This window comes from Microtus pennsylvanicus, chromosome 5 (assembly GCF_037038515.1).
Source record: "Microtus pennsylvanicus isolate mMicPen1 chromosome 5, mMicPen1.hap1, whole genome shotgun sequence".
Classification (NCBI taxonomy): domain Eukaryota; kingdom Metazoa; phylum Chordata; class Mammalia; order Rodentia; family Cricetidae; genus Microtus; species Microtus pennsylvanicus.
This window is the reverse complement of record NC_134583.1, coordinates 108,015,897-108,041,664: the sequence shown is the minus strand read 5'-3', so window position 1 is coordinate 108,041,664 and position 25,768 is coordinate 108,015,897. Positions and strand designations below refer to the sequence as shown.

Here is a 25,768-nt window from a genome sequence, read left to right as displayed (position 1 = left end):
TTTCATCTTCTTTGGCTCTTTTTAACTTTGGTACTATTCTGCTTGCTTTGGAAAACACAGTATACCTACCAATTCCTGTTGTTTTTTTTTTTTTTTTTTGACTCTGTCTTTTATACCATTAAGTATGGGGCAATCACTGTGTAGAAAATTCTGTGTGAATACCAAATTATGCTTCACTGTTGAAGACACAAATACAGACTTTGTATGAAATAGATGCATACAAAATTGACTTGTTAGAATTTACAATATTAATAGAAAGCTGTTGTATGTGTAAGGAGCTGTGTAATCTCCATATACCTAAACTAAGCTATATAAGACACTCATGATTAATTCCGGTTGCAAACAAGTTGGGTTTTCAGCTTAATGAATATCTGTCCAAGTTGGAAGAGTTTTGCTGTTTACAGAATTCAAAGAGAAAAAAGTCAGGCCTAGTTTGTTTTTTGTTTTTGTTTTTTGTCGTTGTTGTTGTTTTTGTGTTTTTTTTTTTAATAGAAACTTAAGTCCCAGTTTGTTGTTTGGTAGCAAATTGCTTAAATATATATTCCTTTGATTTTGGGTTTTTAAAAATGTAAAAATGGGGATGCTATGTACTCAAGAGGGCTATAAAATGAAAGATAAGTAAAAGATAACATGAATTAAGAATAGAAACACTTAGTTCCTTGTAGTTAATTTGAAAATTGATAATTTTTCTTTTAAATTTAATTTTTTTCTACATTTTATTTTGTGTGTATGGGTGCTTTGCCTGCATGTATATCTGTGGTCCCTCTGCATGCAGTACCCATGGGAGGCAGAAGAAGGTGTTTGATCCCTGGAACAGGAGTTCTAGATGTTTGTGAGCTACTGTGTGTGTGCTCAGAAACGGTCCACTGGAGGAGCAGCCCGTGCTCTTAACCACAGAGCCATCTCTCCAGCCCCGATATTATCCTTTTCATTGTGTCTCATCAGTGTGCTGTGCGATGTAAGGAAAGTGTTTAGGAGAGAGCAGTAGCTGAAGGTAATACCACAGACCTAGACTTCATAAAGTCGTTGTTTCAGCACTGGCTAGTAGTGAAAATTTATGTATAAAGTGACCTCTCTTGTCCACACCCTGGGGCCACATTTTTAAAAATTATGAGAACCAAAATGTGTATGCTAACATGTTAAATGTTAACCTATTCACAATTTTGATAGAATTTCAAAGAACAGGCCATACTTTTGTTGTTTTGGTAAACATGTACAGTGAGGTCTCTCCGTAATATGTAAATATGTACAAAGAACGTCTCTGTAACATTTTTTTTCCCATGTGAAAATGATGTGAAGATGTGCCTAATCTGGCTCGGTTTAGTGTCTTTGTTGTGGTAAGAGAATTGATAGTAATCAGAATCTGTTAAGAATTAATTCAACATTGGAGGCATTGTAAATTCATTGATTACCTTTAGAACTGTTTGATCTAGTTCAAAGAATGTTCAACTTTTTATAGTTAATTTGTTAATTATTTATATTTTACTATATTCTGTTGTTAATGCCATATTCTGTTATAAATGTGATGAAAGTATTTGATTTAATGAGAAGGTAGTGCATTCAACGAATACAAATGGCTTGAAATATAACAAGTAGCTAGTCGGATTAAACTAGGTATAGGAAGTGATTATCTGACTTCATATTTTTGAGGAAGGTAATTCCTGACCGTGTTTAAGAAAAGGCAAAGGTATGGGATTTGCTTAACAAGTAAGAAGAATACATGGATAAAGTGATAATCTAGAGCCAGTGCAAAGAACACTTAATGTTAGGAGGTAACATTAAGTCTGCAGTAAAACCACTAGCCGTTACTTGTGGTTTCTGTAGACCACAAGTTATTTTTTCTCAAGAACAATTTGTATACTAATATTGTTGACTCTTTAATGAAATTTTAAAGAATGAAGCATTGTTAAAAATACTAAATTCAGAATGTTTTATAATTGTAAACTTTTAAAAAATTAATGTTTAAACTTTTCATGTAACATATTTTGTTAATATTCTTTTCTCTTTCCCAACTCTTCCCAGTCTCCTCCTACCTTCTTACCCATTCAACTTTCTCTCTCTCAAAGTACCAAAAGAAAAAGCACACAGACACATGCACAAACAAAACAAAAACATGGGATCTGTCTTGTGTTGGCCTTCCATGGAGTGTGGGATATACTCAGTGACACTCCTTTGGAGAAAACTGATTTTCCTTTCCTAGCAGGTATCAGCTGGTCATGGGTGGGAATTTGTGTCTGCTTCGTCTCCTCAGTGTTGGAATTTTGCCTGGTTTGAACCTGTGCAGGACTCATGCATGCTGTCACAGTCTCTGTGAGTTCATGTTTTTCAGTCCTGTTGTATCTTGAAAATACTGTTTCATTGGAGTTGTCCACCAACTCTGACTCTTATGTATAGATCCCCAAGCCTTGAGAGGAGGGGTTTGATAGGCATCACAGTTAGGGCCGAATGCTCCAAAGTCCTTCATACTCACAAAACTACTGCTAGGTATTGTGCCTCTGGAGTTATTTTGTAATTTTCCTATAATGCCTTTCTACAAGGTAGGCAACATAAAGAGATTTTAAGTCAAAAGTTGTCTTCTCTGCTTCTTATCATACTAAGTGCATAGCTTAATTGCTTTTAAAGACCTTAGTACTGTGTGGATATAGAAGAACAGAAAAAAAGGAAGATTCTGTGTTTGAGTAGAGACATTTTAAGGGATAAGATAATACCATGATTTGTATTTTACAGTTGTGAGGGTTATTCACACTATAGATGTAGAGCCAAGTATGTAGAGTTGAAACATTCCTTTGAAATAGTGGGACAGATGAAATCGACAAGAAAAAGGCATAACATTTAAAACATGATTAGAGCATAACCAGCCAGTGTACATTTAAGAAAGGATCCACTGTCAAGGTGAAAGGGTCTTCACTGAAATGAATTTGGAAGATATAGATAGAATAGATAAGACATTGAGCATAAAGATCCGTAAACCAGGGTTCTTGCTTTTAATTAAGAAATACCTTTTGGCCAGGCAGTGGTTGTGCAAACCTTTAAGAGGACTTAGGAGGTAGAGGCAGGTGGATCTCTATGAGTTTGAGGAAAGCTACAGAGAAACCTTGTGTTGGAAAAAAAAGAAAAGGGCAAGGCCTTTTTTCCTTGTATTACATGAGTTCATGGGTGATACATATAACTGCTACTCAATGGAGCTGTGTTGCAAAGTGTGAACAAGTGTGATTCTAGCTGTTTGCCAGCCCCATGACAGTGAGCTAGATTGCCAGTGTAGCACTTTATTGGCACTAATACAAGTGATGGTGCCATAATAATTATCAGTTGTGTTGTAGTAAAGATTGAGGCTGAGGAAGCATTTATATAAAAAGGAAATGGGGATCATGCTAAGACCTACACCAGTGGTTCTCAACCTGTGGATCACGAACACTTTGGAAAACTATCTACAAAAGTATTAGTAGCCTTAGCAAAATTACAGTTATGAAGTAGCAACTAAATTTCATGGATGGGGTTCACCACAACATGAGGAACTGTGTGAAAGGGTTGCAGCATTAGGAAGCTTGAGAACTACTGCCCTCCATCAATAAAGAGCAAAAACCAAAGCTCACAAACCATATTCCTTTATATTTGACTGTTTACCAAGAAGCAGATGGAACATGCTTTATCATTGCAACCTGACCAGTGGCAAAGGAGAACTCATTTTGTAGAACAGTGGCAAAGGAGAACTGATTCATCATCCTGCCCCCAGTTTGTAGTTCACCTCTTTCCCAATGTCCCAAGTGCTTTCTTATAGCTTGCCCAAGCGTGTAGTCTACTTTAGCCTTGCTCTGCCCTCTGCAAGCTCTCTTCCCAACAACTCTTGGTGCTAGAGGTCAGTACGTCTATCTCCCCTGCACTGGGAAGGATTGTCCATGACTGCACTCTGGGTCCTCGGGATCTGCTCAAGTAGAGTTTTAAAACTCAGCATGACACTGAACTAAACAAACTTCTTGTCCCATGAGCTTATAATAACCTGGATAGTCAGAACCTACATCCAGATGTGCAAGGAGAGGCTGGAGAGATGGCTCAATGGTTAAGAATACTTGTTGCTTTTCCTGAGGTGGTGGCTTCATGTGCCTGAACCTACATGGCAACTCAGAACCGTCCATAATTTTAGTTTCAGAGGTTCCAACTATTTTCTGGCCTCCCTGGACACTGCACGCATGTGCTGCACAGACACGCATGTAGGCAGAGTACCTCGCTGTAGTAATAAGAGTGGCGGGGCTGCGTTCCCAGCACCCCAGCCGCCTGGCTAGCTTATGCCCCGATATAATTACATAGACACTGTATTCTTTTAATCACTGCTTGGCCCATTTCTATCTAGCCTCTTCTAGACTAACTCTCTCACCTGGACTAGCCCATTTCTAATATTCTATGTATCACAGATAGGTGCGCTTACCAGGAAGATTCTAGCCCACGTCCATCCTGGGTCGGAGCTTCATCGCGTGTGTCTGCCCGGGAGCGGGGCATGGTGTCTCTACTCCAGAGAGCAGAGCTGTCCGTCTCTGTCTGAGGCATCTTACCTCACTTCCTCTTCTTCCCAGCATTCTGTTTTGTTTACTCCACCCACCTATGTTCTAAGCTATGAGCCCAAGCAGTTTGTTTATTACTTAACCAATGAAATCAAAAGATTGATATATGACACTCCCACATCACCTCGCCCCCCTCCCCCCATACACAAGTTCAAGAACTTGGAACAATACTTTCTCTTGGCTGTTCTTAAGATGGTGCTGAAAGTGGCCATTGGACATGGTGACAGATCAGCTGGACTTACTGTGTTGTGAAGTGCCATGATGAATGAAAAAGCTAAAGACAGCTGGGCTCCTGGTGGTTTGTAAAGCAGTTGAGAAAGACTGTATTTGGATACAGTAAGAATGGGAAGTAGCCAGGTCTTGCTTATCACCATGTTTGCTTGCATCTAGTCACTTTCTCACACATTGCTAACCACCTTACCAGAGATGATGAAGTCATCATAGAATACAGCAAGAGGTAAATAAATTATTGAAAGTCCACATAGAGCTTAGGACCCCAGGGAGGGCATTTTGTTCACATGGTAGTGCATTAACGTAGTTAATGCGTTGTATATGAGGATCATACATGTTCGATGTGTGTATATTATACCCAACATAGTTCTTTTTAATTGAATCATTGTATATGAACAGGCTCTCGAGGAAGAACTTAGGTTTGATGTTAAAGTGACACACTATAAAGGCACACTTGTATCAGTGAACTAGTGTGGTAGCTGAGGAACTTGTAGTGTCTTCAAAGACATGAGCAATTGTATCATAGTGGGAAACAGAGAACCAGCTGTTCCAAATGGAGATTTTGTGTTTAGCCTGTTTGAAGAGGAGGGATTGGCAAAGATAAATTGACTGTTATTTATCCTGGACTTGGATGATCACAAGGCTGATGCAGGGAAGGGTATTTGGAGAAAATAATTAAATTAAAGGAATAGTTAGAAGGCTATATGCCTGTATAATTAGTAGTTACGTTACTTAAAATCATTGTGAAACTTGTAGTCACTTCATTTATAATGTATTCAATAAACTCCATTTCAGAAACAGTCACAGTGTAACAGACATATCTGATAATAAAGTTTAAATGTCCAGTTTTTTTTTAGAGAAAGTGGATGCACTAATTAGTGTAGATTATTTCATGTTGCCGAGTCTGACTTGTAATCTTTCAGATACATAAACACCTGTGATTATTTTGTGGGCTTTGTCATTTGTTAGTCTGAAATACATGTATTTAGATTTGCTGCCTGTTCATATAGACCCAGCTGTACCTGTTTGCTTTGTTATTTTTCCAAGTTTAATGGACCAATATAAAAATTTATGGCAACTGTCACTTAATGTCACTTCTACCTTTAGGGAAAATGAAAACAAAACTGAATCATGCTAGAAAACTGTATTGCTGTTGTAATTGACTATAAGGTACACATTATGCTAAACTGACCTGTGATACCATGGAACAAAGTTAGGCAAGCATAAATAGCCTGAATAGGAATATAAACAGATACATAATTGTGTGTTGTGTTGTCCTTGTCACTGTAAGTTGACTGTATTGGAAATAAAGATTAGTGGTTTCAAAATAACTTTCTTGTTTTTCTACTATGAACCAGAGATTTCTTCAAAAAAAAAAAAAACCCTCTGAAAAAATAAAGTACATACACCTTTAATCCCAGCACCCAGAAGGCAGGGGTGGGATGGTCTGTTGTGTTGAGTCTGAAGCCAACTTAATCTGCATAGTAAGATCCTATCTCGGAAGTTTTTTTTTTAAATATAAAATTGCCTATTGTGTGTATTTTATTAATATTTCAGCTTTATGGTCTATTTATTTCCACTTTGCTTCTCTATTTCCAAGAAATCATACTGATTTTGTGATTTGAGCTAAAATATGTTACCTGTTAATCTTGTCTCATTTTTATTTCTTTAAATACAGAGAGTTAGCAGATGATTTTTAGAGTTGTTTGTTCTTTCCTCTTCATGTTGTAAAGCAAACATTTAAGAAATCGCCTTTTCTTATTTTTCCTCATTTATATTTTTCTGATAATTAAAACATTAGTTTTATTCATTGAATTCCAATTTATTAAAACATTCCCATTGTTTCCTGTAAAATCAAAACCAATATCCTTTTTGTCTTAAAGAGAAATTTAATTACAAAGAGTACTGTTAAATAATTGAGACATATAGTAGTATTTATCCTCAAGCGCAGTAATTTAAAATAATCAACAGTTTCAAGATTTTTAAAAATAATTTTTATGTTAATCTAATTTATCTTTTAATATATTTGAACTTTTGGTATTTCTGACATTTTATGAAACAAATACCTTGTTGGCTGGTTGAAAGACTAGGGCTAACTTGGTCACGTCCTCAGTTACAGTGTAATACAGAGATACCTGAAGAGTAAAATACTTCAGTCTGTCATGTACAGGATCTCGTGTCTGAAAGTTTTCAGAAGTGTATATTTAAAATTTTGAAATATGCTTTTCTTGGTGGTTGATAATGAATATGGTGAGGAACTTTATTCTTTCACAACTATATGTACTAGAGTCATCATTAGATTGTGTCATGTAATTCTTTTAAATGCTTCAGGAACCCTGTTTGTCCGTGGTGCTATGGAAACTATAAGAGAACTTCTCTCTGCTGTCTATCACCTAGCCCCTCTGTCACCTCCAGCTGTCTCAGGTAGGAATAAAGGCATGCTGTATTGAAAATTCATATAGCTATCACTCAGTTTATAGGAAATAATGAAAAAGCATCCTTACCCCTTTATGTGAGATAATCAAGTACTTTACAAGCTTAGACCAGTTTAAAGAGACAAAAAATAGAAGGTGCAGTCTTTTTACATTGCTTTGGTACCCATGTGTCAACTTCCATATTGTCTGGATTGGGTATCCTAAAATGGTAGCCAAATAATTGTACATACTTTCTGCATTTCTATCTAGTTAAATTACCAGACATCGTGCACATAGCAGAATCTACTTAAAGGCAGAAAAATAGCAGTCACTTTCTGAAGTTCAGACAATGACATGGTAACACTTAGACCAGTGGGTATGAATATGTGGTAATTGGCTAACATGTTTCTGATGATGTCATAATTCCTCCACTCATTAATGGGTTGGTTACTGCATTTGGGTTATGTGAGCCCTTTGTTTTCATTGCAAACAGTTCTTTAAAGAGAGCCTTTCCTTTGGTGTATAGAAACATAAAATGCGCTGGGGTGGATGTGTGATGTTGGGGAATAGGTTTAGTGTCTGAGCACTTATTAGTTCATCATTGCTCTCTGAGATGGTGTTTGCATTCAGCTATGTTCTTACCTTTCTGAATTGTTGAAATTCACTTGCCAGTCCATTAAAGTTGATAAAATATTTTGCCATTCCTTTTTTAAAATGAAACTTAAAGTTGGCATTTTCAAGTAATTATATGGTTCACCTTGTAGTTGGTGATCTAATGATCTACTAATTAAATGTGTCTTAATGGTTTTAAATGTAGTTTATATTTCTCCCATGGTGCTGGTTTTGGAACCCAGGGCCTCATGCGTACTAGGCAAATTCTCTGTCCTAATTCTGTCCTAATATGCTTGCTTTTGCTGAGATGTGGATTAGACCTAGTGTCTCTCGGGCCTAAGCACATGGCCTGTCTCTGAGTTACACTACCCGTTCAATTAGTCTTTAAAAGCTACCTTTCAAGTTTATTTCATAGTCCTATAAACCTTTATATATTTCCATTGGAAGATGTGGTGATAAGGTAGAATCTATAAAAATTCTGGGTTCTTTAAGTAGCCTTGCTTACTGAAGAAAATCTTCAGTTTCTGTGAGAAAATGAATGTACTGGCTGTTAATTTGGAAACAACACCAAAGAGAAATAAGAACTTTCTCATCATCTCAGAGCTAAAGAGACACCAAAACTATACACCGCCACCCCCGCCCATGTGTGTGTGTGAGAGAGAGGAGAGAATGAGAGAGCTAGACAGAATCAGAGACAGCGGCATACACAGAGAGACAGACACGGAGAACTTTGTCTCTGCCTCCCAAATACTGGAATTGCTGGGAGTACAGTTGTAGTCTCTGATGCTGTGGCCTCCGTTTCAGACTGTGTTTTGTAAATGTCCTCCAGAGGTTGCACCAAAAGTTCCTCAGTGCATTTCTCGAAATTTTATCATGGATATAAGGTTACGATAAGGTTTTAAGAATGGTGATTAATTTTGTGTCTAAGCCCTCACAACATGATTTGAAACATAACTCTGCATTTATGTGTAGGAGTTATATTTAAAGTACCAGCTTTTTCTTTCAGATAGTTTCCTAGGAAGTGTCACAATTTTCTTGTGTTTTTCAAACCATTAAAGTTGTTAATCAAATCAATCCGATACTCATTTTACTGATTTCCATAATTTTACTGACTGATTTCCATAATTGAGAGTATGTGACTATAGACATTGTATATCTAATAATTATATAAACTTAGGTGAATTTGTAAAGGTGGTTGCAGTATATTTTTAGAAATAATATAAAGGAAATAAAGCAGTGAATGTGCTGGTAAAACTTTTCCTTATGAAAAGATATGGAGGAAGCATCCTTCCACCATCCCAAGGAAAGCAGCAGAGAACACTTTCACATGTGTTTCTTCTAACACTATTTTCCCTTTTACTCTGATATCTAGACCTCCTTTTGTTTGGGTAGCGTTAATCTCTTCTGTTGTATGTGAAATGAATGAGGTTATTGGAAAGGGGAACTGGTGGAAAGTAAGCAAGTTTGTATAGAAGTCAGCAATTATAATGTAGCTCATTTACATAGTAGGCCACAATTTACGTGTGTGTGTGTGTATGTGTGTGTGTGTTTAGTATTTGTAAGAACTTGTTTGATTGGTCAGTTTATGGTGTAGCCATTGTCTCCTTGATGTTAATGGGGAAGCATTGACTGACAGGTAAAGAAACTCAATTCGAGTAATGTAATTCTCATGTTGATGGTGTGGCTGTGAACTCTGATATGGCTCTGAAATATTCTATCCATCATGTCAGGAACTTTCAGATTGTTTTCAAATTAAAGACATTCTGCAGGAACCATGTTCATGGGGAGTTTTGTAAGTCAAACTGGTCTGAAGATCAGATTCATCTTGGTTTCTTTCACTTGGGACCTTGAGTTACAAAGCTTCACAGCTATTCACAGCTCTGTATGGTTGTCTGTAAACTAAGAGTAGTTAACTATCTCCATGTGTTCTTTATTTTGGTATAAGTGGTGATCAGGTTTATATCTTTTCTTATTGTGGATCCAGAAATAAGAATTAGGCTTGATGTTCTCTCTCTCTCTCTCTCTCTCTCTCTCTCTCTCTCTCTCTCTTTCTTGATTTTTACACACTATACAGGAAATAAAAATGATTAAAAAAATCAGGCCTGTAGTAGTTTGTTTTTATACTAGTTCAAAAAATACAAAAAAAGTTAAATACATAAGACTCCCTTATTAAATATATTTAACATATTAAGTGAAGGAAAATGTAACATTAGTAAGTATATCATTCTTTCTGGTATTTGTAATGTTTATTGGATTTCATAACACTAACTCTGGTATAGTTAAACACATTTAGGTTTGTCAAAGTAATTTTTATGAGCTACTGTCTGTTTATAGAGTAAAAACACTGGGTTATGGTAATCTTCAGTAATAGTAGTAGAATTGCTAGGAATGATTCATTCACATCAGAGAATTGTAGAGTTTTTCAAATATAAGTTTCAAGTTGGGTTTTTATGATATACAAATATGCATTAATTCTTACCGTATTGTACTAATCTACGAAGTTTCTTTCCTACAAACACAGGAAGAAATCCTAAAATCAGTGGTTCTTTAAAAACATGAAATGTAATAAGAATTAATCATAAAATATACAAATTGAAGTTAAACATAGCTATTTAGACTGAAATGTAATTGAATTGTTTAGACTAAATTCATTGTACAAATTGAATGTGTGTCTGGAGTTTATGTTCTAAGAAGGCAGTGACATCTGTTTTTCTCAAACTACTTAATGAGCCTTTAGTTTAGTGTGCTAAGCTAAACACCCCTAGGTGATACTATTGAGTGATTTTTTTCCCCCACAGTCTGTTCTGGACATGGAATGATTGGGAGGGCCTCAAGAGTGACAACAAAGTACTCTTGATAGGAGTGAGCAAAGGTTTGCACCACTGCATGGCTTCATAATGCAGTGACTCAAGTCTGTATCCCGAGGATTAGTTATTCAACTATATAATATGTGTATTCTTTAAGTCTCTGCCAGCCTTACAGTTCACGTTATAATCATGCTGCTAATTTGATGCCGTATTCCTTTTGTGATCATGACTAAGAATTATATATGCAAATTATGGGGATGTGTAAATTATTTTCTTAGATTTGTCTTAGTGTTTTCTATTGCTGTGAAGAGACACCATGACTATGGCAACTCTTAAAATATAACATTTAAGCCCAGCGGTGGTGGCACAGGCCTTTAATCCCAGCACTGGGAAAGCAGAGGAGGGCGGATATCTGTGAGTTCGAAGCCAGTCTGGTCTACAAGAGTTAGTATGCTCCAAGACTACAGAGAAACCCTGTCTTGGGGGAAAAATAAATAAATAAATAAAAGATAACATTTAATTGAGGTAGTGGCTTATAGTTTTAGAGGTTCAGCCCATTATCATCATGACAGGGAGTATGACAGCATGCAGGTAGACATGGAGCTGGCTATGTCTTGACCAGAAGCCAGCAGGAAGTTGAATGACTGTCACACTGAGGGAAGCTTGGGGTAAAAGATACCCGAAATCCTGCCCCCACACACTTCCTTTTGGGGACCATTTTCTTTCAAACCACTACAGGTATATTAAGATTAAAAACTGAGTACTTTTGGTTTATGGTACTAAAATTCCTTTGTTATGTAAAAGAAACTACATGTTGGGGCTGGAGAGATGCTGCTCTCACAGAGGACCCCAGTTCAGTTCCAGCACCCATATGGCAACTCTCAACTGTCTGTAACTCCTTTTCCAGAGGATCTAACTCCCTGCCTTGGTCTCCTTGGCACCAGGTATACATGTAGTACACATTACATATATGCAGACAAACATTCATACACACATCCTTGTGAAAAGGATAAAATCTATGCTACTCTTAAGTGTTTTTTGAAAATAATAGAATATATAAGAAATGAAATATGAGTCAAGAATGAGGCTTTCTTGGATGGTCTTGCATCATATGTTGGCAACTAGTTAACATTTCATAACATTGATCACTAACAGATACTGAGTGTCGAGCCCTGAGGAACACACCTTGTTAAACTCCTATAATCTTCACATTTAACTCTCCAAATGAAATGGATACCTGAGATTTTAGATTCTTTACTGTTCATTTTTCATATTGAAAATGGTCTGGAAATCCCATTTCCTTGAGTTCTAGGTAAACTAATCTGGTTGTCAAACCTGAAGTGAATAACATGAGACTACTTACTAGTCTTTACCTGTAATTGAAACATTTGTTTATTCTGCCCCAGAAACATCAACATGCATTATTATGGGTTGTCCTAGGACTTCAGAGATATTAATTTTTTTTCTAAAATTCATTGAATTCAGTTGTGAGACACCTGGGTAAAGCTCTAGAACAAGTTACAATCCTGTTCATCATGTCATTTTTACATTGAAGATTGGTCCTAGAAAATGTTAGGTAAATTTGCCAAATATAAATATTATATTAAGATGTTTATTTACTGAGTTAAGCACATGACAAAGTAAAACTCAAATGTAACATTTGTACTTTAAGCCCATACTATATTAACTCTGGTGGTTTTGTTACCCAATTGCCAGGTAAGGGAGAGTACCAGTATATATGCCTTGAATTGATTGACACAGTTGTTGATCTTTAGTAGGGAAAGCATATACTTAGATATTTCTAAAGGAAGATTCTCTTCTAATTTGTGTTTCTGCTTTCTGCCTTTGAATGCTTTTGTATGTGTGTTTTGTAAACATATTTCTGATCGTAAAATCCCCTAAGAAATTAAAAGGGTATTAAATCATCTATCACATGAAAGCTAGAATGCTGATCTAATATGTCTTGACAATTGTACATTGGCATTATCAAGTCTTTAGTCTTAGAACTGAACTGGTAACATTATCATCAACATTTTGAGTTTTCTTGAATATATATATATATATATATATATATATATATATATACATACATACACACACACTCAATATATATCAGTTCTGGGCTTATAAAGAAGGATTTTTTTTACACCTGTCTGTATCTTTTGTCCACAATTTTTTAAACACTCATCTTGACTATATTTCCATGAGAGTGAAGTAAATTTTTTATTGTTTTTGACTTTGTATGAATATATCAGTTTATTGAAGCAATCCTCTACACATATAGATGGTATCCTACATATTTTGGTACAGATTATTAATTGCACACCAAGTTTGTGCATCTAATTGTTTCTTTAATAAGAATTCTTTACAATTAGTTCATAAAGGTAAGTGGTTTAGGAATATTTTATTCAATAATGAAAAATAACTTTAGCAAACATGTCACTCTTTACTACCAATAATTATACTTTAATGTTGTGTTTCTTTGCTGGTTGTTTGATACTAAGTGTGATCAGTCTTTTTGATTAAAAATTTGCACATCACTTGAAAAGTAATGCCATGAACTTATATTTCTGACAACTGACAAATGACTTTAGAAAGTGTACCACATCTGCTGTCATTTGAATGGCTCTCCCAATGTTGAGCAGTGATTGACAGTAGACCCAATGTTTATGTCATCTCAGAAATGGGACAGTTATGAGAATGTGTTAAAATAAAAGTGAGTTTGAACCTTACCGTGTTGCTTCTTATAGCCCAACCTTTCTGCTTTCTGCCTTTGGGATGTCTTGGGAAGAAGGCGTGAGTCTGTGGGGAACATTTCGTATTCATCCCTCTTCACCTTGGACTTTCTTGTCCCCAACACTATCAGAAGTATTTTTTTTTCAAATTACAATAATTTGTCAGTGGATTTAGTGTGTGTGTTGGAGTGTGTGCATACATATGCACAGATCATAATGCAGATGTTCGGGTGAGCTGCCAACCTGCAGGAGTGGGAGTCAGCTCTCTGGTCCACCAGGTGGATCCCAGGGATTGTCAGCCTTTCCTCTTTAAGCCATTCACAGGCCAGAAATAATTCTTTATAAATCACCCAGTTTGTAATAGTCTGTAATAGTACCAAATATACCGAGACAGTATTTCTTTCATTGATTTTACTTTTCCCTTTACACCTGTAGTACCTTGTCTTTTGGGCAGTTTTTTCTTTTTTCTTTCCCCTGATAAATTTCAAGATGGCTTCCTTATGTAGAGTCACTCGTGTCGCACTTGTTTACCACCGATTAATACTTGCAAACCAGAATGCCATTAAAACTGCTTATGTTTTTTAAACACTTAAAATAAGTTGTGCCTAGAGACCCAGTGCTAGACCGTGTGCAGAAAGCCCTTGATTTAACGTCAAGGACACATATCTACAGGAGCGCAAATTTTGCTCTGCTCTTTTGTGGTTTTGTTCTCATGACTTCTTTGCATTTGTAAATGTGGAAGTTTATTGCTTTTCCCAGCTGGTGTTCTCATAATGTGGCTGTTGTGACTTATGAAAACCATGTGGGATAGAAATTAGTTGTGTGTGTGTGTTTGTTGACATTATTATTTATTTTATGTGAGTCAGGGTCACATTCTGTAGCCCTGACTGGCATGGAATATTCACTCTGTAGCTTAAGTTGCACTAAAATTTTCAGTTTTTCTGCCTCAGCCTCTCAAGTGCTAAGTTTACCAGTCTTTGCCACGACACCCAACAAAGTTAAGCGTTTAAAAGAAAGAAGGATACTTTCTAATGTGAAGCCGTATTAGAGATGAGAAAGGTGACACATTGCAGTAATGGATATCTATTGCTCTCTGCTGCAGTTTTTCTCTTGCTTTTCAGAAACAGGTTGCCCTGTGGCGCTCTGAGTTTCTGTGTTCCTTAGAAGCTGAGCCTTTCCTGGGTGTGTCTTGCCTTCAAGGTCTCCTTATGGTTCTGTTGCTGAACAGGGAGGGTTTCTTTAATAATGCTAATATTTTTAAAGAGTTACAGATGCTTTGTCATTAAAAATTTTTTTGTTCTATTTGTTGCTCTCTTTGACTATACATTTGAATGAGAGCAGTGAGTAATAACCATGACACAGCCTCAGTATTCTAACTTGAAAATTTCTCTGTCACACAAATTAGGCCATTACTTTTGAATTCAGCTTCACTCAGCTTCTTAAGACACAGGCCGATTGCAGCCAGTATTCACTGATAGAATATAACCCAATTAGCCACTGGCCTAGATCCCAATAGTGTCCTTGTTCCCCTCTGAAACTTTATGAGGCAGGCCTTCACAGCATTTTTGTTAGCTTTCTTGTCTTCAAAACTCCCACTGGAATGGCCCACTTAGGCTCTGCTTATGGCATTTTAGGGCTTTTCCCCGCAGAGTCCCAAACTCTTCTACATTTCCCCCACAAACCATGCCTGGAGCCTAAGACCCACCTGGCGAAGTTTAACAGGACAGCAGCCCCACTTGTAATTTCTGTCTAGCTACTCTTCTGTTGCGCTGATGACCTCGAGTCATTTAAGGAGAAAGGGTTTATTTTAGCTTACAGTCCAGAGGGATGTGGTCCATCATTGAGTCAGGGTTGGAACGCGTGGTGGCAGGAGCATTAGGCTGGTTAGTCACATTACGTCCACACCCAGGAAGCTGAGAGTGAACCTCCCTCAAGTGTGTCCTTTAAGTCTATCTCCAGTGATCTACTTCAACCAGAGAGGCTCCACCTCTTGGCCACACTTCCCTGAACACCATTTTCAGCTGGGGATCAAAAATTCGAACAAGAGCCAATGGGGACCATTACACATTCAAACTACAACACTGTGTTTACAGTTTTAGTAGATGCATGTGAAAATATAGTTATGAAAAAACACAAATATGGGTGAAATTTATTTGGAAGATCTTGCATTTAAGTCACATAATCTTACCTTTATTTGCTTAGTGTAGTAGACAAATATAAGGTCTATTATTTTAAAGATTGTTGATGACTATATTAGTGATGGGATATATATATATCACTTGTTGATATATAGTTTGACAGGAAATTATAGTATTCTTTATCATCTGTAGTAAAATTTGGTGTAATTTTAGCCAATAACATAGTATTTGGAATGAAATAATTATTTATTGTTAGACTAGAATCTGTCTATATATATATGAAATTAGCATGTTCTCAGGTAAATAGTACTATATCATATTTGTATAACAGTTTGTGGCTTTTAAAACATTTTCTTACTTGTTTATACCACATTCCTGTAAAATACAGCAATATGATTTTGCTTAGTGAATAAATGAAGAGCTGATATGTGGAGAGATTAATCGACTTGGCCAAGGTTGTTCAGCTTATGAGTGACTTATGAACTCACTTAGAATTAAGCTTCTAGCTGAACCTATATTGACCCTTCCTGTGAGAAGGAACAGAACATAGCCTCTGACTATAATTTCTGATCTTCATTCAGCTTTGCCATTTCCTGTGTTTCTTATATTTGATTCCATTTTGCTCATGTGAACATTTGCCTTACTGTTGCAGTAATTGGTTACATTGATAGTATTCAGAGCTCTTGCAAAGTCCTCTTCTTTTTCATTTGAGCTTTAACAAATACAAGAATATTTCACAAATAAAACATAGAATTAAAAGCTGCTCTGCGTCCATATGTGATCTTTAGGAGGGCCTGGCAGCTTCAGTGTTTGTGTTTTTAGGAGACTGAGTCTTATAACAAATTTCATTAGCCTTCTAGAAAGACCACATGGAAAACTGGCCAAATGAAAAGAGCTAGGCTTGATGAGGATCTGGAGAGCGAAGCCTAGCTGGCCTAGACTCTTGGTTGGCCTGTGTCACAGCCATAAGATCTCTGGCGAGGCCTCTCTGTATGGGAACTGTGAACTATACAACGAGAGTCATCCGGAGCCAGTTAGTCTTGGTTTCGTTGGTTGTACAACAGAAAAAAATGCCTAGCATCATTCTCGTGCAGGCGTTGATTTTCTTTGGCCTCCTTGGGGGTTATATAAGTGTGATGTTAAATAGAAATGCAGTGATGAATAATTATTCTCCAGAAGTTCTTTTTTATTTGACTTCAAGCCACAGATTTTACTAAAGTCGTGTGAATCTGAAGTATTCTGTATTGAGTCTCTTCAGAGGAGTCTTGGGAGGGATAGCTGCCCACGAACAGGCTTAAGGGTGTCTTCTTCTTTCTCTCTTTTTTAAACTTCTCACTCCAGATTTCTGTGCTTTTTGTTTGTTTCTTTTTTTCTTTTTAAATTTCTGTCTGTCACAGTTGAATTGGATTTGCCAAGTAAGATATGATGGAGCAGCTTTTCTTTGAGTTTTTTCTGCTTTATAGAAAGGATGCGGAATGCTGTTAATGAGCAAAGACCTCAAATAACATTTATTTTAATAGAAAAAAAAATCAGATACAGGGTGGTAAGGCTTTACACATAGTCCTATTTTTACCCCCTTGGAGGACAGTGTTTCTATTTTTTTATTTGTTTTTAATGCTACAATGAAGTTTTTCTCATAATTTTTCTATAGATTAGAATCAGTGTTCTAAAATTTACAGCCAGAGTTCCCAAAACTATAGAAGCTAGCTTTAGAATTAGAGCATGGTTGATATCCAGAAATATGAATAATGAAAATGACAAAAATATGAGTAAAATAATGAAAATCAAGCTACCTTTAGGATTCTGATAATTTTCAAAGCTGGAGGATGCACTGGAAAAAAAAAAGAAAATGAAAAAAAAATGAGGGAACCTTTGAAAGACAATGAGGTCTGTGGAACTCAATGATATTCCCATCTCCCCTCTGCACCACCCTTGTGATATAGCTAAAACCTGGCAACTGAGCGGGTTTGAATGAGGGGGAAGGAGAGAATATGAATGAATATGAATCTTACTGTCTTTGTAACTCCATTAAAAATAATCTTCGTCTTGAGAGCATAGTCAGTGTTTTGTCTGAACTTGCAGCTCCCTGGGAAAACTGTTCTCAGAGAACGCTTGGCTAGTTGGTTGACTTGAATTGTGCTTGGAGAAAGAAAAAGCTCATTTTCCAGGCTATTTCAGAGACAATAGCCAACCCTTGGCAAGATCTCTACTGCTTAAGGCTATAACTTGATTTTGGTACAAACCAGAGCCTGGTTAAGAATTTTAAAGGAAGTCCTGGAGAACTAGCCAATCATAAAACATTAGAAAGATCTGTGTGCGCCTTGATAACTAAGGCTGCCTAATACTTAAGGCTGTGATACTTGCCTAGGAAAGATCTGAAAAATCGCACCTCTGTGCGAACTTGAGGCTCTGTGTCATTAGAAAGTGAAAGCAAGGGCTCCTTTACAAGCCCTTCAAAGTTGGAGTTGGCACCTCATAAAGATGCCTTTGGCAAAGGATAGAACATACGTAACCAGGGCACTTGAGGAAATATCTGAACAGTCATTGAACATGGTATTGTATTTACGTGAGTGTGACCACTAGTAAGCCTTGCTTACAAATTAAACTCTGGAATTTGAAAAGAAAAGTTAGCAGAAAAGTTGATAGCTGTTCTTAGGTAGTAGAACCTATGTAAGTGCGAAGTTAGCAAATTTGAAAAACAATTCCAGATCATTGGGAGGATAATGGAATAATTCATACATCAGGACATTGAAATATGCTATATAAAATGTTCAGTTTCATACAGAATATTTAAACTTCAAAGAAATAGAAGATATGTCAGGGAATTTGTCAGGTTGGTGAACGAATTCACCCTTTAGACAGAAGTAAAAAGTTTAGTGTTCTTGCTGGAGCAGCAGGCACTGCAGTAATCAAAGAACTGTTTGACTGTGGTAATTAGGTTCAGGGGAGGAGTCCCGTGTGGATGGATGGGGTGAACCCTTTCACTGCAGTTTCTACCCATGCACTTGTGCCATGCAGATGAAGGTGGCATTGTGGTATCCAGTAATTCTGGTTTGTCGCACCATTCTGCATTGGTTGGGTTGGCGTTTTCTGGCTTCTCAGTTATGACCTTGTCACTGGACATATCACATACATAGGTCAAAAGGAAACAACTAAACAAACACCGCCAACAGAAAACTATTCTTTGCCAGTCCATATTTATTTTAGTTAATTGATTTTAATTTCTTTAGACAGGGTCTTCCTATGTATCCATAGCTGACTTGGATCTTACTGGTTAGATCAGGCTGGACTGGAACTTCCGGCCATCACTCTATTTCTGCCTCTGGAGTGCTGAAATTGTAGGTGTGCTTTACTATGCCTGGCTCTGGCATATTATATTTAAAAGATTTATAAAGCTAGCTGTTATAACTGTGAACCTCAAAGAACTTAGTGAAGCATGTCTAAAGGACTAAATGAAAGAAAAAAAATGTTTTTTCAAGAGAGAATAGAATGATACAGATTTTTAAGATAGCCACACAGGTATTCTGGAGTTTAAAAAGAGCAAGCACGTTATTAGAGGGACTCAGCAGCATACATGAGCTGGCAGGGGAAGCAGCCAACATGGAGATACGCCCATAGAGACCACCTAGTGTGATGAGAAACCAACCCCCAAGCAGAGAACAAGGAACTCAAGAGACACCATCGCATGTGCCAACATGTGCATAAACGGAGCTCCAGAAGAGAAAGGCAAGAATAAAAGGATAATTACAGAAAGTTTCCAAAGCAAGTTAAACTATTTTGATTTATATATTCAAAGAATTCAGCATAATCTGAATGGAACAGATACCAAGCTACCGTATCTAGATGCACATTTACTTTTATGGGAGTGAGTGGCAGCAAAGTCTTGAAAGCAGGAGGGAAATGTGACTTCCTTCACGTGGGGTCCTCAGTAATTATCAGCTGGTTTACAGTGCTTAGGTGAGAAGACATTTGCTGCATTGAATGGAAATGACTGTCATCCAGGAGTTTTGTGGTTAGCCAAACTCTAAAAGCTAGAAGACATTTCCAAATAAGCAAAACTAGAAGAGCGTCACTAAAGAGACCTCCCTAAGTAATTGTAAGGGAGACCCAATGGTTCAAATGACAGGTCACAAGATGTCACGTGAAATAAAGGGCAATTGTAAAAGTGACACTAGATTTATGAAAGACAGGTATAAAAATACATGAAATATAATTTTCCTTCTATTTTTCTCTAAACAACAGCTAACTAATACAAAACTATAAAATTGTCTTAGTAATAGTTTAATAAATTTTTTTCAACCCAGACAGGAATAATTTAGGAAAACTACTAAATTTCCTAGTGGTCAGAGGGACCACTAGGAAAATAAATCAAAGAAAATATAGTAAAAGAAACAACATAGGCATGTAAAAATATGCCTGAAAGTATTTGACACAGTAAAGGAGGATTTGGAATCGGAGATATTATATAGCTCAGATGTATTCTCATAAACTATGACGGTAGGCATATAGGACATTCATTTTATAAATGTAATGTAGAATTTCCCTGTAAAAAAAATTGAATTATGTTTGGTATGTGCAGATGAGTGCAGCTACCTGTGAATGCCAGAAGAGGGCGGTAGATCCCCTTGAACGGAAGTTAATAGGTCACTGTGATACAATGAGTGCTTGGACTCTAATTCAGGTCTGGTTTAAGAGTAGTATGTGCTTTTAACTGCTGAGTCATATATCCCGTGCCTTCCACCCTAATTAAGACAAATTAGGAAGGGCTGGAGAAATGGCTTAGCGGTTAAGAGCACTGATTATTCTTCCAGAGGTCCTGACTTTAATTCCCAGCAACCACATGGTGGCTCACAACCACCTGTACTAAGATCTGGTGCCAACTTTTGGCCTGCAGGGACATATGCAGGCAGAACATCGTATACATAATAAATAAATAAATCTTTAAAAAAATTGGGAAAAAAAGACAAATTAGGAAACAAAAATTTGTAGGGAAATGGAATGTAGTACAGTTTGGTCAATCATGGAGAGTCTTTTATTTCTCTGTTTTTCCTGAAACACTGTCACAGTTTTTGGAAAAGACAAAACCACATTTAGGAAATAAACATGTTAGTTACTCTGTCAAAACTATGAATCTCTTTCTTTGAAGCCTCTTTGGGTGCAGGGCTTTAGGCTCTTTCCCAGCAGGAGCACATAGAGAAAACTTAGTTTTTTGGGTTTGTTGTATCAGTACTCTACAGTGGAGGTGGGGATCACATGCATCTTGCTTTAGACTGCCTCCTCTCCTGTCAAGGTTTCAGCATATATTTACAGCAATGTTAATATGTGAATTCCATGTTAAATAAATGCTCAGATAATTATTGAAGAGAAAAGCTACCCATGGAACACATTGGTTCATAGATCAGCAGTTTGTCAGATATTTCTCAATAGATTTTAAAAATATGACACTGAATGCATGGTGATTGCACAATTTTATGTCCTGTAAAACAGCTTCCGTTTGCCCAGGTCCTCATCAACGTCGTTCTTTCCTGATGATAGCGGCCCCTCAGCCGTTACTCAGACTCTCATCCTCATGCCGCAGATCAGCAGTCCTTTCTAAGGAACGTAGAAGTGGCTCCCTACAGGTTTTGAAAATATTTTGTTGTTTTCCTGATCCAACAGTAGAATATTGGAGCTGGGCATTCTAAACATACTAGAATGAACGTGTAAGACTGAACATGTGGATTCTTCTTAGCTGTGGTCCTGTTACAGAATTTATGAGACAGTACCTGAAGACAGTAGGCAGAAAGAGCTGCTGTTTTGTCTATGCCTTTAGCTTCATGAATGGTGATTTGCATCACTGGAACCCGTTTTCTGCTTCTGTTTCCAAGCATTCCATAGATGCCCCATCTGTGAGGCCCACTCAGGGTGTCACTGCTGCAGTGCTCTCTGAACCTGGCAATCTCCACTGTGTCTTCCTGTGAACCTGTTTCTTCATGGGTTTCTTTGTCAGACTTTGATTGTGTTCTCAAATATTTGCTGTAGAATTTTGGTAGACTTGCTACCAGCTGGTATTCTATATGTTATGAACTTTTCTAACCATTTAATTAGTTCAGCTTATAGGTGGTATTTATGATTTTTACATTGAAGGTCATGATTGTAATCATGTAGTTGTAAATATTTTAAGTTTGGCCACTTAAAGATTTCCAGGCCTTTACATTGATTGGCCCTCTAGTATGATATGGTCTCTGGCTTGTTTTTGACTGTCTTAAGGATTGAACTGTAGTGTTGTATGTTTAAAGAGAATTAAGAGAGGGAAGGTGCATTTGGAGGCGCATCTGTAGTCACGACTCTTCCTCTTGTTTGCTGATCTGCTTTGAGTTGCATTTCTTATTCTTTCTGAGTGAAACCTGACCTGTGAGCTGGAGATAGTAATACTTATTATTTTGACATCTATTTCAAAGGCTTCATTACTATTGTGAATTTGTGTTTGGGGAAAGTCTTTTGTTTGATTGATGCTGAGAACTGAATTGAGTGTCTTGCACGTGCTAAGGTGTTCTACCGCAGAGCTCTATCCTCAGTTTAGTGTGGACGTCTTGTGAAATCAGTGTTCTTCAGGGATGTTGAAGGAAAAGGAGCTTTCAAACGGCAGCTGCAGCTGCGCTGTCACAATTTGTCCTTGACAAGGGATTGGCTCTGATATTTCCTCTCCAAATTTGAATATTACCTAGAAAAATCAGAAACAATCTTACAAAAGTGAAACATACATTCCCATTAGCATTTTAATTTAAAGTATGAATTATCTGTTTTGATTGGGACCAAGTGCCAGAAAGATGTGCTTATAGGTCTAGTTGTATGCTTTGTTTCTTGAATCTGTACAGAGAAGGTAAGAATTAATAAAGCAAGATTCACAAGGTTTAGAAGCAAATACTACTCTTCTGTCTGAACATACATGTGAGCATCTGGGATCAGAAATGAGATGCAAACTGAAAAAGACTATAGACTTTGAATTTCAGTCAGTGTGGTTTGAGAGGAAGTGGTGGGTATGAGCTCACATAGCATGCTGGGTAGATGAAGGTTGATAACCACTCTTCCTCTTTCTATTTAGGTGTATGCATTTCTTTGATTCATTTATCTAGTTTAGTGTATGTGTCTTAGGTATTTGTTATTGGCCATTAGGTACCAGGTTTTGAAATTTGTTTGTAATAACTCTCAGATCTCCCTGGACAGTATTATGGAGGAATTAGATAACCCAGCAGTTGCTGGGGAGAAGTGTAGCAGCTCACCATTGAGAGAAGGGAAAGAGGAAACCCTTTCCTACCCCTATGCCAGTCTTCTCTCAGCTTGCTTTGGTACTGGGGAAACAGTTGTGTGGGGGTACTGCCTATTAAAGTGAAATGAAAGTATTTATCCACCCTTGAGATCCATAAATTGGCGCGTACTCTGGTCTGTTGAAGTAAAAACATTACTTTTTGCCAACAGGAAGATTGTTGAAATTTTTATAGAGTTGATTTTCTCTTTTCCTTCTTCCTTTTTAAAAAGTTTAATTTTGTTTTGTTTTTTTATCATGTATAGACTCCAAAACCATATAATTGGTATGTAAGCATAAACTGTGATTCTATATTTGAATTCTATTTTGCTCTCTGGAGAAATGTTCATAGCAGTAATAAAAATTTTTAATGTTCGACATGTCAGGTTGACAAGCTGACTCTGTAAGGTAAGGGTGCTTGCTGCCAGCCCGACCCTAAACTTGATACTTGGAACCCATGTCTTAGAAGGAAAGAGCAGACTTCTGCATATTGTCCCCTGACCTCCCTACGTGAGCATAGTGTTCTAGTTTAATCCGGTTTCTCTGATAAAGCACTCCAGCTTAAAACAGTTAAGGGGAGGAAAGGATTTATTTGGCCTACACTTTTAGGACATAGTTCATCCATGAAGGAAGTCTGAGCAGGGACTCAAGCTGGGAACTTAAAGCTGAAACCATGGAGGAGTGCTGCTTGCTGATTGGCTCATTACTGTTCAGGACCTGTCTGGGTATGGTCCCACCTACAGTGAGCTGGACTTCCTCTATTAGTTAAATTAAGACAGTCACTAGAGACATGCCTACTGATCAGTTTGATTGAGTCAATTCCACAATCAAGACTTTCTTAGATGACTCTGGGGTGGGTCAAATAGATAATAAAAAAAATAACAAGGAAGTGGGCATACACATACATGCATAATAAGTAGATAAATATAAATATTTAATGCTATATAAAGCTAAGGAAAAGTTATATCAGAATTATATTGAAATTAGTAATTGGGTTTTTTTTTTTTTTGTTTTTTGTTTTGTTGTTTTTTCGAGACAGGATTTCTCTGTGGCTTTGGAGCCTGTCCTGGAACTAGCAATTGTTATATTTTAAATGGTAACTGAGGTAATCACATGCATACATGTATCTATATTCTCTCTCTCTCTCTCTCTCTCTCTCTCTCTCTCTCTCTCTCTCTCGCTCTCTCTCTCTTTGTGTGTGTGTGTGTGTGTGTGTGTGTGTGTGTTTATATCCGCCCACCAGAGTACTGTTATTTAGACTTTATAGGTGGGAACATTGAATTAAGAAATCTGATAACATGCCTCAGGTCATTTAAAGGTGGTGAAGCTTGGATTTGAACTGTGGTCTGTTTAGCACTGAAGACCAACCTTTTAAATACTATTTTACAATTTTACACATTAATATCCGGTGCTTTAGTATTCCTGGCTTTCTTTCAAAACCTTCCCTCTTCCTGTCAATTCCAGAGATAACATTCAATAACTTGACAACAGTGACCTTTCTAAACAAATATAGAGTGTTACAGGACCAGATGGCCCAAGATTATATTTTATTTTTCTGGCTCAAAATAAATTGCCTGTTCTCTGTTTGATAACGTCCAAAAAAAAAAAAGCTGCTTCTGTGTCCCAGGACCTCACCAGGCCTCATGGCAAGCCAGTGCCCTTTATCATGAGCCAGTCAGAAGCAGAGAGCCCATGTCTTTATACCACAGTTTAGAGTCTAATGAAAAGGCAAGAAGTAGGGTTTACTACATGCATTTATTTTGGCCTTTAGTAATCATTATGGATTTGGTAAAAAAGATTTGAGGAATTGATAGATAATCCTGTGGTTTTGTTAAGTTGATGTGAGCAAGAAGATGGCAGATTTATAATTTAATAAACCTGCATGTTATACATCTCTTTTTGGTGTCTTTTTCTTTAGGGATTTGTGAGGATTTTTCTAATTATCAGCAATTTCATTCTTATTTTTAAAATTATTTTGATTTTGTGTGTGCACATAATGTTTGTTTGCATGTTATACATCTCTTTATGGTGTTATTCTTTAGGGATTTTGGAGGATTTTTCTAATTATCAGCAATTTCATTCTTATTTTTAAAATTATTTTGATTTTGTGTGCGCGCATGTTTGCTTGCATGAATGACAGGGCATATGTGTAGCGGTCAGAGGATAACTTTGTGGGCTTTCTTCTTCCCTTTAACCTTTACGTGTGTTTAGGGGTTTGAGCTTAGGGCAGCAGTCTTATATCACATGGGCCTTTACCTGCTCAACCTTTTTACCAGCACAAAAACTTCATTCTTGACCATTCAAAATGTAAATGGGAATTTTCTTGGCAATATTATGCAGATATATTTAGAAAATAATTTTACCTAAGGTGGTCTGTCATGCATAATCAAACACAGCACCTCTACAAGCTGTCACTCTTAGAGAATTTCAGACTGGGAGAGATCAGGTTACACAGGATAGTCACAGAAATGATGAAAAGAGTTGAAGAATCCATACGTATCACCCAGAATACATGATCAATACAGGACATTGAGCATGTAATGAGAATGTTCAAGATCTTAGTTTTGTTATTTGAAAATAATGTTTAAATAATAATTGCCTTGTTACATTGCCAGATTATTCTGAGGCAAAGTTAAGGACATGATAAATTTATCACTATATTTCCATCATGTGCTGTTTATATAGTAGTGTTTAATTTGTGATAAATGTCTCAAATGTCTGTTGTACTAATGGTCAATGAAACTAAAAAGTATTTGCCCAACTTTCCTAACTACTGCCCAAGAGGACTATCAGATCTATTCTTTTGGATGTAAACCTGATTATTGCTGCTTCACTACACAGAAAGTTGAGTACACGCATCAAACAGAAGAAAAATCTTATGGAGTTGAAACTAGAATTTAATTAGCATTACATTCTTTTTTTGAGACATCCTTTTGCCTACATTGCATCCCTCCTCATCACCCCACCATACTCTCTCTTGGTCTCCTTTC

General features: G+C 36.9%; 1 protein-coding gene across 7 annotated transcripts in view; it reads left to right on the top strand.

The window, feature by feature from the left end:
- Rfx3 (regulatory factor X3) overlaps window positions 1-25,768 on the top strand; it is a 248,446-nt gene that overhangs the window by 24,539 nt on the left and 198,139 nt on the right. For 2 of the 7 annotated variants that reach the window (XM_075973775.1, XM_075973776.1), the window contains exon 2: window positions 7,119-7,211. The exons of 4 other annotated variants lie outside the window; for them this stretch is intronic. In XM_075973775.1, the coding sequence (XP_075829890.1) occupies window positions 7,142-7,211 (70 nt within the window). In that variant the 5' untranslated portion in view covers window positions 7,119-7,141. Of the gene's footprint in view, window positions 1-7,118; window positions 7,212-25,768 lie in introns of those variants that run through there. One more of the 7 variants, XM_075973778.1, reaches the window with a different exon arrangement.